At 37.0% G+C, this 12,014-nt stretch overlaps 1 protein-coding gene across 5 annotated transcripts in view; it reads left to right on the top strand.

The window, feature by feature from the left end:
- Positions 1-9,161, top strand: part of ATP13A3 (ATPase 13A3) — an 85,387-nt gene extending 76,226 nt beyond the window's left edge. For all 5 annotated transcript variants that reach the window (XM_019651235.1, XM_019651241.1, XM_019651218.1 and 2 more), the window contains one exon: positions 5,676-9,161. In XM_019651235.1, coding sequence (XP_019506780.1) covers positions 5,676-5,873 — 198 coding nt within the window. In that variant the 3' untranslated portion in view covers positions 5,874-9,161. The remainder of the gene's footprint in view (positions 1-5,675) is intronic.
- The last annotated feature ends 2,853 nt before the right edge of the window (positions 9,162-12,014 follow it).

The following is a 12,014-nucleotide window of genomic DNA, read 5'->3' as shown; positions in this document are numbered from 1 at the left end:
CCACTCGGCCGGCCCTGTTCTAAATCTTTTACTAAAGATATCGCAATCTAAATTTTTTACTTATCCTGAGTCACAAGGAAGCTTGTAGAGTTCAAGAGGATTCCCTCTTGGGAATCAAGAGGATTCCCAAGGCACTCGCTTATTTATAGCCTTTTTTTTTCTTTTCTTCACCTAAGTAGCAAATTCCTGAGCTTTATTTTGGTTAATGCAGCAGGCTTGATGCCTGGTGTAATATAACAGAATCCCTTTATAAGAGATCCTGGAGAGTGCCATTCCCTTTTCTAATGCTTTATCATGAATAGTGATACTTTTGTAAGGATGGGAGGGATGAATCTGGAACCAGCTTTAGTTTCTTTTTTTCAAAGCAGTGTAATGTCCAGTTGTCCCTAGTAGTGGGTGTGACCAGAGCTGTATTATGGGCTCAAGTCCTTCAGCTAAATCTCCTCTGTGTCTATATTTTCTTTCCTTTTGGTTACCTTGCTACATCACTTCAAAGTGTTAACTTTGGCTCTTATCATCAGTCCTCATATGAAATACTTGAAGGCCCAGGCCAAGGAAAACATTTACATTGAGTTTTCAGCTTCTGCAGAAAGATTTCTGACTGTTGATCTAAACAGGAAATTTAAGTTCTGAAGAGGATTATGCCCTGATTTAGTCAAAAGTGGGTATCGTCCTCCTTTAAAATGTTTGAATTGGAAATCCCTCTATATGTTTCAACCAACATTAAATGACAGAAGATGACAGAAAAGTCTATCAATTTGCTACATCTCTATTTTCTAAAAATTTGTTAATAAGTATCTGCCCTCCTTATTTCTAAGAGTTTGTGTCTGTTATGTGAAGTCCTACCTCTAAAGTGTTTAGGGGAGAGCAGTGGCAGGGAATGGACTAGAACAGGTAGCTGTAGCGTGTCCTTTGTGCCCGCCAGTTCTGAGAATCGCTGGGTAGACAAGAATTTTAGTCTTTAACTTTTATGGTCATGATTAAGAAAGCATTTTTTAACTTAGTGGATTTAGAAAAGAGAGTTCTTATAACCTCTTAGCACACACAGAATGATATACTTTCAACTTCTGACATTTCTGTGTGCAGTGTGGTGACCCTTCAAGAGTTAGTTGTATTACTGTAAGGCTGTGGCTCTCAATTAGGGGCACTCGTCCGCCTCCCCTTCCTGGGACACTTGGCACTACCTGGAGACATTTTTTGGTTGTCAGTTTGGGGGATGGGGTGTTGCTCCTGGCATGTAGTTGGATAGAGGCCAGGGATGCTGCTAAGTAAACATCCTACACAGGACAACCCCGCACAACTAAGAATATCTAATTCAAGATGTCAGTAGTGCCAAGGTTGAAAAACCCTGCCATAAGGTGAAAAAGAAAATAAAGACCAGAATGGCTTGCTACACCTAGGACTTCTGTGGCCGCTGTAATTCTTTCTCACCACAAACTCCCTTCCACATTTGCCCATTCTGTGCCCTTTCTACTAAGAGTCCCATGAGGTCTCCTCAGACTGCAAATTCCAACCTTCTCTAGTGATATCAGGAGAAGAAAAGCCCCGTTTCTTTTCCTTCCTTACAAGAGACCATTGAATTGGGTTGAAAGTTTCAAAGCTAGAGAGACCCTGGAGTAGGGTCCAGGTCTTTGACAGTTGAATTGGGAAGCCAAGAACCTCACCTGGATCTAGTAACCATGTCCAGAATATCTGGTGATCTACAAGGCACTATATAGTTCCAGGATCCTTCAATTGTACGGTATTTCTAACTTCATTTTCTACAATGTTCAGTCCACTTGCCAAGGTTTTGCATCATGAATGGTAGAGTTGGGAGTTGAAGTCAGGGTTTCTGATTTCAAGAGGAGTGTTGTTTTTTACTATGCCACATTCCCTCACACATATGGGACCATGCAGATGTAAACTAATATAACCATCAAATGACAAAATGGAGACAAACAGTAGTTACTGTTTTCAATAGCTACTTTCAGTGGTAGACACTGTGTGAGGCATTATGTATAAATTCTCTCTAGTTGTTATAACACTAAGAGAGCAATATCTTTAGTTTCTCCCAGTTTTCACAGATAAAAAACTGTTAGAACTGGAATTCAAATTCAGGCTTTTCTGGAGCCAGGACTGGAATATTTCTATATTAAAAAGCTCCCATCTGTTCTTTAAAGACAAAATAAACTTTTAAGAATCATTTTACTTAATAGTAGATATTTTAGATATTATGTTCTACTTGGCCTACTGAACTTTCGTGCAGCTAACCTAATTTAGATACAGGAAGGTTCTTTTACATAACAGTAATTTATTTCCAATAGTGATTGTTTTTCTTACTGATAGTCACTGGCCCCAGTAAATGTCCACTGAATCAAATTGAAACATGTTAAGTAAACCATTTGCAAATAATCAAAGTTGAAACTTATGTAGCTAAATATTTTTTCTTGTAATGTTGATATATCAGTGATTTTCAAGCAAAGATATTCTTAAAAAATTCCCTGAACTTCACTCTTGACCTACTGAATTAAAAATCTTCAGTGGAGGGTCCCATCATCTGTGGTTTTCTATAAAGTTTTATCCCTGTTTGAGAAGATCTGTGCTGCATATTTTCTTACTAAGAAGCACTTGTACCTGTCCTTCGTCTGGTAAACCGAGGCTGCTTAGTGATAGTTGTGGAAATAGAATCAGTACCATCATGTAGTTTGATCCTGCCTGAGGATTTGTGCTTGGTTATGTTTTCCTTTTTGGGGAAAAAAATCCAGGTGTTAGCTGTAGTCTTTATGCCACTTGGAATATTACCCAAGCTTATTTAGATAGAATGCTAATTTCGATTGCCTTTCTTTTACATTCAGGATTGGTATGAAAGAAGACTTTTATGAAAACCGATATACCATTGTAACATTTCCTATAAGCATGGTTTTACATGCTACCCATGAAAACATTTCCTAAAAGACACTGCAGAGAGTAAACTGGCATTGGGGTTCTAGAATGAACAGCTTGTAATGGCCTAAGAAGCAGCAGAATCTTAGCTGTAGGTCTTGAAAGTTCTTTGCGGTTTCTCTGCTGGTCTGTGGTAGCCCCTTTCCCTTCTCGGAGGGATACACTTGGTTATTTAACCATTCCTTTCAGGAGCAAACCCAGAGCTCCAGTTACTATGGCTCCTGTGTTCTCCTGCTGCAGGGACCTAGGCCTGGATGTGTGGGAGGCCCGAGTGCTCATGCTAAGCCTGTGATGCTCATCCTCGGCGCCTTTGTGCTGTACAGTGCTTGCCTGTTTCCTCTGGACACAATCTTCTCTCCCTTGATTTATTTTGCATTCTAGCATGCCTGTATCACCCTTTATTTTCTCTACCAGTGAATTATATTGTTTGAGGATATGTATGAGATGTTTGTGTTTGTAACCTGATAAACCTATGCTTGCCTGTGGTGTATTTTTTGTGTATGATATTGGGGACACAAGGACAGAGGAACAAAATGTCTGTAAGTACAGTGGAGGGAGTACCCCTGGTGTTCCTTGTGACTGAATTTTTTCTAAATTATAACAAGTGTATGTTGCTTTTAATAGAAACATGAGGATTTTTAAAAACATGTACCTTAATGTAAAAAGAATACTATTCAATTGTGATTCTGTTGGCAATGAAATTAATTTTAATTTTATTGCTTGCCATTAAGCCTATTTATAAAAGTACCTGATCTTTATGTGTGTGTGTGTGTGTGTGTGTGTGTGTGTGTGTGTGTGTGTGTGTTCCATTTGAATACACTTGGGTGTGACTTCCCTTAATTCAGCCTGCTATGCATCACCCTTCAACCATGCTGGCTCATCTGGACAGACAAGGCCTGTGTGGTCTACATTTTTAAAAAGTCAGCATTCGCCATTATCCTTTTCCTCTGATCCTTTAACAGTGCCACATGCTGTAAAATAAAAAGTGACAGCTTTCAGATTGATTTAGGAACAACGATCTTTTCTGCAATTAGACTGAAGACTTTAAATACCAACATAGATCCCCGTAGTGAGCCATCACCTCAGATTAAATATTAAGGTTTGTTGTATATGTGCCTACACTGCAAAGAAATTATTTGTTATTTGGATTACCTGAAGAATGCTATATCTAGTCTCTTCTGTCTCTTAATGCTAATTTTTGTGTGTGTGTGTGGGCTTCTTATAAGGTAACGGTAATACTCTTTTTAGCTATGACAATAAAGAGGCTATTGGAGGAATAGTCTTTAAATCTGTTTCCCCCAACCCCCAGAATTTAAAAGTATAGCTTACCTGAGACCATACTTTCTGCCTGTAAATTCTTGGTAGCAGTGCAGCTTACTGTGTTTTGTTGACAAAGTAACCATACCTTTCAAAGCATGTAGTTATTGTTTATCGTGGTCCCAGTGCTGCCACTTGCCCACTCTATGGTTTAGGGGAAGGAAAAAGTAGTGTGTTCCTGGTGGTTGTCTCACTAAGATGAGACTTACCCCATCTAAATATGGAAACATTTAGAAGAGTTTTCATATTAAAGTATTTTGCTCTTCTCCATTGGTAGATTTAGAAACATATGTTTCAAAACATATGTGTTCTAGCAAATCTGCCTTTCTTGATTGTGAAGATATTTTGGGGTTAACAGTAGAATGCCCATCTCAGCTATGTTATACTTCCATTTTGTGAGATTACTTCAGTTGAGAATAGACCTCGTTGTAGCCAGGGTTATATGCTGATGGCAAAAAAAAAACACAAAAATGGGGATTTAAACTTTTCTTTGAAGAAGCAACAGCCAAAATAATTACAATTTGACTGTTTTTTTTTTTTAGAGGTAAATATAACTACAGGCCTTGGTATAGTCATTTTGTTTTATATCATTTCTCTCTCTCAGATTTCAATTAGATAAATTCCGAGGACCTCTTATTGAATTTACATTTCTGTACAATAACCAGGGACTCTGCTTTCTTGTTCTCCAAGAATTATTTATCTAAGATCACATTCACTTAAAAATCAGGATTGGTCAGAAGGATTTCAATGACCCAGAGCTTTTTATAATGAAATAATACCAAGAAATAGTACTTGGTTTATACTTTTCTATGTACCTCTTTCCAATAGTGGAGCACCAAGGGAAACCATCATTGTAAAATAAAATTGTTTTTTATATTAATAAAAATGTGGTTTTAAAAGAATTGATTGACATTAAACATGACCTAAGTTCTAATTTTGATCTAACAATATTTTCACAATGCTTCATGTTTTGAAAGGTGATGTTAACAGTAACAATATTTTTACGCTTTCTTCCAAAAATGACCAGGTAGCTACGTTGTTAGGAGCAATAGAATATGAGGGTTTCCATATTAAATATTAAAAATGTTTTCTGTTTCTGAATAGTTTAAAGTTATCCTTAATACATTAGATATTTTGTGTTATAGAGTTACAGAATCCAGATTTGCATGTCATTTTAATAGCGCATCCATACACAAGAAGATAGGTATATAAAAATAAAACAAATTACATCAATAACTAAAAAAATCTAATCTTAAAAAACAACATGTTCCTAAATAATTGAAAGCTGGCTTTTTTACATGGATTTTGTTTTCATTTGTTGTGCCCAGAAGTCATTTTCTCTTATTTTTCTGTGTTGATGTACTATGCTTTAACAAACGTATTAAACACAAGCAGCCTTTAATCTATGAGGATGTTCTTTTTTCTTATTTTCTTAGGAGTCAGTGGATCATTGGGGAAAATGCTGCTTGTCCTGGTCCCTGGACTGTAGAAAGAAGATGCCAAAGGCAAAGTACATGTATCTGGCCCAGGAGCTCTTGTTTGATCCGGAATGGCCACCAAAACCTCAGACAACAACAGAAGCTAAAGCTTTGGTTAATGAAAATGGATCGTGTCAGATCATCACTGTAACATAGCAGTGCGTCAGTCTCAGTGGGATGCTAGTAGCAGTGTTGAGCAGAATGTAATTGTAGGACTTTCTGATCCTGTGTGTCAGACTAGCACTATTTCAATTTATGTCCCTTCTGATAGATATAGTAGCTAATTTGAATGCTTTTTTTGAAAAGAAGAAAAAGACTGGCCTGCCAGTTAAATTCATAATCAATCTGTGAAATCCTCGATCTTCATTCAGTAACTCTGAATATTATAAATATTTCCAGAATTTTCTTGATTGTTACCCTCAGTGACACTCTTTATATAGGGTACAGAAGAAAGTTGGTATTTGGTAGGGTTTTAGACATTAGCTTTTGAGACTTAGTTTATGCCTTTAAGTTTATGTTCACAAACCCTATTAGAAAAAGTCCTCATTTATATTATAGGCCCTAAATTTGTGGCTGATAAATTCAATGGGTGTTAGCCTCCAGTGAAAATAGGTAGAAAGCCTGTTTTCATTTGATTCCAACATTTCTTCCAAAGAATTCTATATATACATACACCAGTTCCCTTTGATAGCCTAGAGTTAGAAGTGAGTTTTATGGTGTTGCTTATAGAACAACTCAGGTGATTTCCATTGATGGTTTTATATTTTCTGTACAAACTACCTGGGTTTTATTTTTCTAATCAGCAAGGTGCTTCACTGCCTTCTTGAGATGTCCCTCAAAGCTATTAGTGGATCTTGTGCTATGTGTGGTGTTAGTAGTGTAATTTGTTTCAATTAAATGTTGTAAAACCTTTTTCATTAGGAGAAAAGATAGTTTTTTTGGCAATAGATGTGGATCTATCTAATATCTCTTCATACCTGTTTTTTCTCTCAGGTTTTATATTATTTTAAATGTCTTTTTCTTTTCTACTTTTTTAAATTACCTAAAGACATAGACTAATAGTGAGTTGGTTTTGTTTTTTGTGTGTGTTTTTTAGTTTTTTGAGTTAGACTTTTGCCTTCTAAAATTTTAAGGTTTGATATATGTCTATCCTATCAATAATAAGTCTTAAAAAATAATGAGGGTTTTGAATGACTGCTTTTTCAAAGCAATATGAACATGGTGAAAGTTTCTTTTGTGCCATTAGGTGGCGCCAGAGGTCAGAGCATATTTATTTTTGATTGGCTGTTGACAAATGAGCACATTTTGGTTGTGGAAATTTCTGGAAGAAAAGAAAAATGGAAATAAAGTTAAAGAGTAGACGTTCATTGAGCCAAAAGAAATGTGGATAATATTTTTCACCTTTCTGTTTTGCCTGGTTAATGTTTAAATTCTAAACAAAAAATAACTTTAAAAATGCCTTTACAGTTAAGATCTAGCAGTTTGGCAAAGCCCACAGTTAATGATAAACAAGGAAACTGATATTGCTGTAAAATGGACACTAAACTACTAAAACTGTGTGACATTATCCTATGTTCTTCCTTAACCAGTAGCATAGCGTGCATGAACTTGCCACTTCTAGCTGATCATTATTTTCCTGATATATACTTAACCAGTTTATCAAATGTACCCAGAACTGTAGAACCAAATGGTTCTCATTTTTTATGCTGCAGAGACATGAATGATGTTTGGTAACTATAGAAAAATGTAAGTTACACTCAGGATCACTGTTATTGCTATTGCCACTGATGATTCTTAACAAAAATATAATCGAAGTTTTCCATCAAAAAGTGTGATATGATATTAATACATATTAGATAAGAACAATTGTTCCATGAATGATTCTATGAAGCTATGCATCTTAGACCTCTTGAGCTGTGAATTAGCACTGTTTTCTATAGTTACTTATTCTCTTGATTGTTTTATAATTTCCATATTAATTTTCAGCATACACAAGTATTATTCTTCAGTGATATCCCAGAATTGTAAATCTTATTCATTGATTTAAATACTGAAGCATATAATTAATTACTAAGTAGCAGCTTAAAAAACCAATTATCAGATTGTAATCAACATCTTTAAGAGCATGATCGTAAAGAGCTATATTTTTTACACCCTCCCCTTTTTTAACATTTAGATTTTATAAGGGTTTTATATCTCATCTGTCCATATTGTTTTCAAAGGAATAAGGTTTTTAGGTAGGTGGAAAAGCATTTGTAGGAAATTAGATTTGAATGTAGACAAAGTGGGTTGTTCAAGTTGTAATTGATGGCTTCCAGAATATTATTTTAAGAACGTCTGTGAATATAGGTGTGGGTCCTACTCAGTGCCATAGATAGAGTCCTCTCTCTGTAGGTCACCATTACATAGTAATTTTGATTCTGAATTTCACATTAAATTATTTGACTGTATACAGACCTAAATTTTAAAATCTGTACATATATTATTTTGATGTATTAAGATTAATATTGCCGATTTAAATTTTATTTATGCACATACTTAAGGACAGAAATGTCCGGGAAAGTAATTGTTAAATAATGATATGTAATTTTTAACTTTTTAAATAAATAACAAGATTTTTAATGTGTGTCTCCCTCAGGGTTGTTTAAAGTTTTTTTTTTTCTCCCTGAAATATAAATAGTGGTAACTCTATGTTTTGTATCTTCTAGCACCAACTGCTGTAAAACAATGCTGCAAATAATGCTTGAATAAAAGTGGCTAAGCCAACAACAAAATAAATACTTTTTATATTAGTTTTATAATCCTTACATTCGAAAGCTTTCCAAATTGCACTTGCATTTAAACAAAACTGTTGCAGTTTATTTATTTTGTTTTCCGTGTTTATGAAAATACTGCACAGTTTCAAAGGCATGGTTAAATATTAGTGTTTATATGTCCTGTTCCCAAAATGGCTATACATACAATATTCAGAGAAGAGCAAAATTCAAGCTTTAGAAAACATTCTAAGATTTCATGCATGTAATTTTGTCATATCTGAAAATAGGTTTTTGTATATTTATGGTGGGAGGTGGTTGGGAACTTTTAACAGAATATGGGATGTTAATTTTTGTACAGTCTGTAGGCATTTACACATATTTTTAATGTATTTAAATTTGGTAATTATGTGCACATTAAATTAATAAAATAGTTACTTCCTGTTATAATTTGTGAATTCCCTAAGACTTTGGATTTTTTTAAAGAAACTTTATATCAGAAATGATACTGCATCTTTATATTTTTTAAATTGTATTGCTGCTCAAGAATGGTACCCGATGTCAAAAAGGCATACATTCATAATTGTACATTCAGCACTGTAAATAACCTTATGAAATCTTTTTTGATTGAAGCTATTCAAAATAAAAATGTAAATGAATGAAATAAAATTTCTTTTTTTCTGTGTCTTTATACCTTTGTTTGCTTTTTAGTTACATGGATACCACCCTCTGGATTTATTTTCCTGCTTAAGACTTTCCCATTTCCTTTTTTTTTTTTTAACTTTGTATTTTTTAAGGAAATAAATACATTTCACATAACACGTCATGTCTGAGACCACCCCTTGAAAACCTCGCAGTCAGATAGTTTAGAGCCAAATGTTAAGTGTCAGGAGGCCTGGAGGAAATGGTAAATTATAAGACTAGGGATTTATAGTCTGTTAATTGTTGGGAAGATCAAACCAACAGCTAATATCATGTAAGACATGTTATGTTGAAGTGAAGTGGCATCCATGGGTGCAAAAAGAGCCCTCCAAGAAGAAGAGAGACTCTTTGGAGCTACCTACTGCTTATAGAAATCCCAGAGAAGGCAGATTTGTGTTGGGCCTCTGCTTGGGTAGGTGCTAATTGGTATCGCAGGTTCTGCGGGAGCCTTGCTTGCGTCCTCTGCTGTGGGCTGTGTGGCTGGCTGTGGTGAGATGGATTCAGTGGTGTGAAGGCCTAGTTTTTCTATTCACTATGGTTTGTGTAGCAAATGATCATGTCCCCACAGCCTGCTGCCATGGGAATTCATGTCTCTCCTTCCTCTTCCCCCTACATCACTGCCAGGTGCTTTATTCTGAGTGTGTGTTGCAGGAAGGACAGGAGGTCCAGGAGTTTGAAGGAGAATGTCCCTGTTCAAAGTTGAGGTTGTGGTTACTTTCTAAGTAGAAAGATCCCTGCTGTGTCCTGGCCACTGAGTCTCCCCCATGGAGGAAGAAAAGCATATTCCACCCAGTAAGACACCTGTTTTTGAATGGCAAAACCCCAGAGGCCAGGGTTCCATGACTGAAAAAGTAGCTGCCTTTCAGGACAGCAGATTTCTGACCTGTTTCATGGATCCCAAATCCAAAGGACTTGAACACGAGTTGTCAGTTTCATTGCTCAAAATACTCAGTACCTGGTCTGTTCGTTTAGTGGATGGACTCGCCGTGTTCCTCCATGGTTTGCAACTTCTGTGTCCAGTTTTCCCTCCTTGGGCAATCAGCATGTCCCGCCGTCTTCAAAGAGCAAAACCTGAGGCCATTCAGATTGGAGGTTTTCCTGAGGAAATAGGCCGAAGATACTTCACTGGAATTGGACCCAGTCTTACTCTGTTTACTCCACAGTATTTCTTCCCAGTCTATCCCAGTTGCTCCCTGACATTTCTGTGGACAAGGGACTTCCGCTTCCTGTGCCTATCTATGCATGACTGACTGGTCACCAGGGTAGCTGCTCTGGGCTCTGGAGTTGCTTCCCTTGATGGAGCCGAAAGACATGTTCTCTGATACCTGACAGAGGCAGTAGCTTTTCCTGTGCTTCAGGACTTCATGACTTAGATGATAATTTCAGTCACTTCAGCATTTACTGGGCTTTGACGGCATTTGCTACATCAAAAGCTGATTGCATTTCAGTGCTTTTTCCAGAACACCTGAAAATGTCATGGATCTGGGGACTTCCTTCCCAACAGGGATAATTTCAGAACCACGTACACTACCCATCCACTCAAGTGATTCCAGAGGTTAGTGTTGACTTTCATAATTAAGCATTGACTTTCTCCAGGATGCTTTTTTTTTTTAAGATTTTATTGGGGAGTTGGGGGAGGGGAACAGTGTTGGGAATTAGGAACAACCAAGTTGTTGTCCTTCAGTCTTAGTTGTGGAGGGCACAGCTAGCTCAGCTCCAAGTCCAGTCGCCATCTGGCTGCCTGTTGGCAGCTCACAGCCGCTCAGCTCAAGGTGCCAGTGTTCAATCTTAGTTGCGGGTGGGCGTAGCCCACTATCGCATGCGGGAGTCAAACCGGCAACCTTGTTGGGAGCACGTGCTCCCACCAGATGAGCAATCCTGCCACCTGTTGGCAGCTCAGCGGCAGCTCAGCTCAGGCGCAGCTCACTGGCCCATGTGGGAATCAAACCAGCGACGCTGTTTCTCAGAGCTCGTGCTCTTAACAAACTGAGCCACTCGGCCAGCCCCTCCAGTATGTTTTAATACCTTTATTCGTACCATTTTTCTTCAATGATGTTATTTTCCCTTCCAAATCACTTTATTTTTACATTAAAGTTTATTAAAAGATTATAGTGATAGAAGCACATTTAATAAAAATGCAAACCTCACAGAAAGGTATACAAGAAAGCCCACTTATGCCATGGTTTCTCCCCTAAAAGGTGAATACTAAAATTTCTTGGGTATTTCATTCCAGAAAAAATATTTATGTATATAAAAATCCTGCACAAGTAGAACCCCATTTTATATGCTACCCTGCCCTTGTTTTGTGTCATTCTGTATATCTGAGGAAGTTATATCAGCTCAAGTTCATTCTCTTTAAAGTTTGCAAGGCATCCCATTGCATGGGCATGCCATAATTTAAACGACTTGTTCCCCGTTGATGGTCATTTAGGTTTTCATTTATTTTTCTATTAAAATCCGCAATAAGTGATTTTGTGCACATACCTTAATGAGCATATCCACTGTGTATATTTTTAGCAGTGGAACTGATGGACAAAGGTTATGTATACTTTAAATTTGGTTGATACTACTAAATTTTCCTAAGTTTGCCTCAATTTATAATCCCAACAATGTAGTATGAGAATGTCTATTCATGCTTCATAAAATACTGGATATTTTTCAAGCTTTAATCATTAAAAGGTTATTTCAGGGCCGACAGTGGCACGATGGTTAAGAACTGGCTTGGGATGCCAGAGGGCCCCGGTTCGGATCCCACATATGAGAGCCAGTGACACTGCCCTCCACACCTAAGATGCTGAACAACAGCTCAACCTGGAGCTGGGCTGCCGTGAGTCGCCTGCAA

The sequence above is a fragment of the Hipposideros armiger genome, unplaced genomic scaffold (genome assembly GCF_001890085.2).
Source record: "Hipposideros armiger isolate ML-2016 unplaced genomic scaffold, ASM189008v1 scaffold_8, whole genome shotgun sequence".
Classification (NCBI taxonomy): Eukaryota; Metazoa; Chordata; class Mammalia; order Chiroptera; family Hipposideridae; genus Hipposideros; species Hipposideros armiger.
This window is presented reverse-complemented; position numbering and strand designations above follow the sequence as displayed.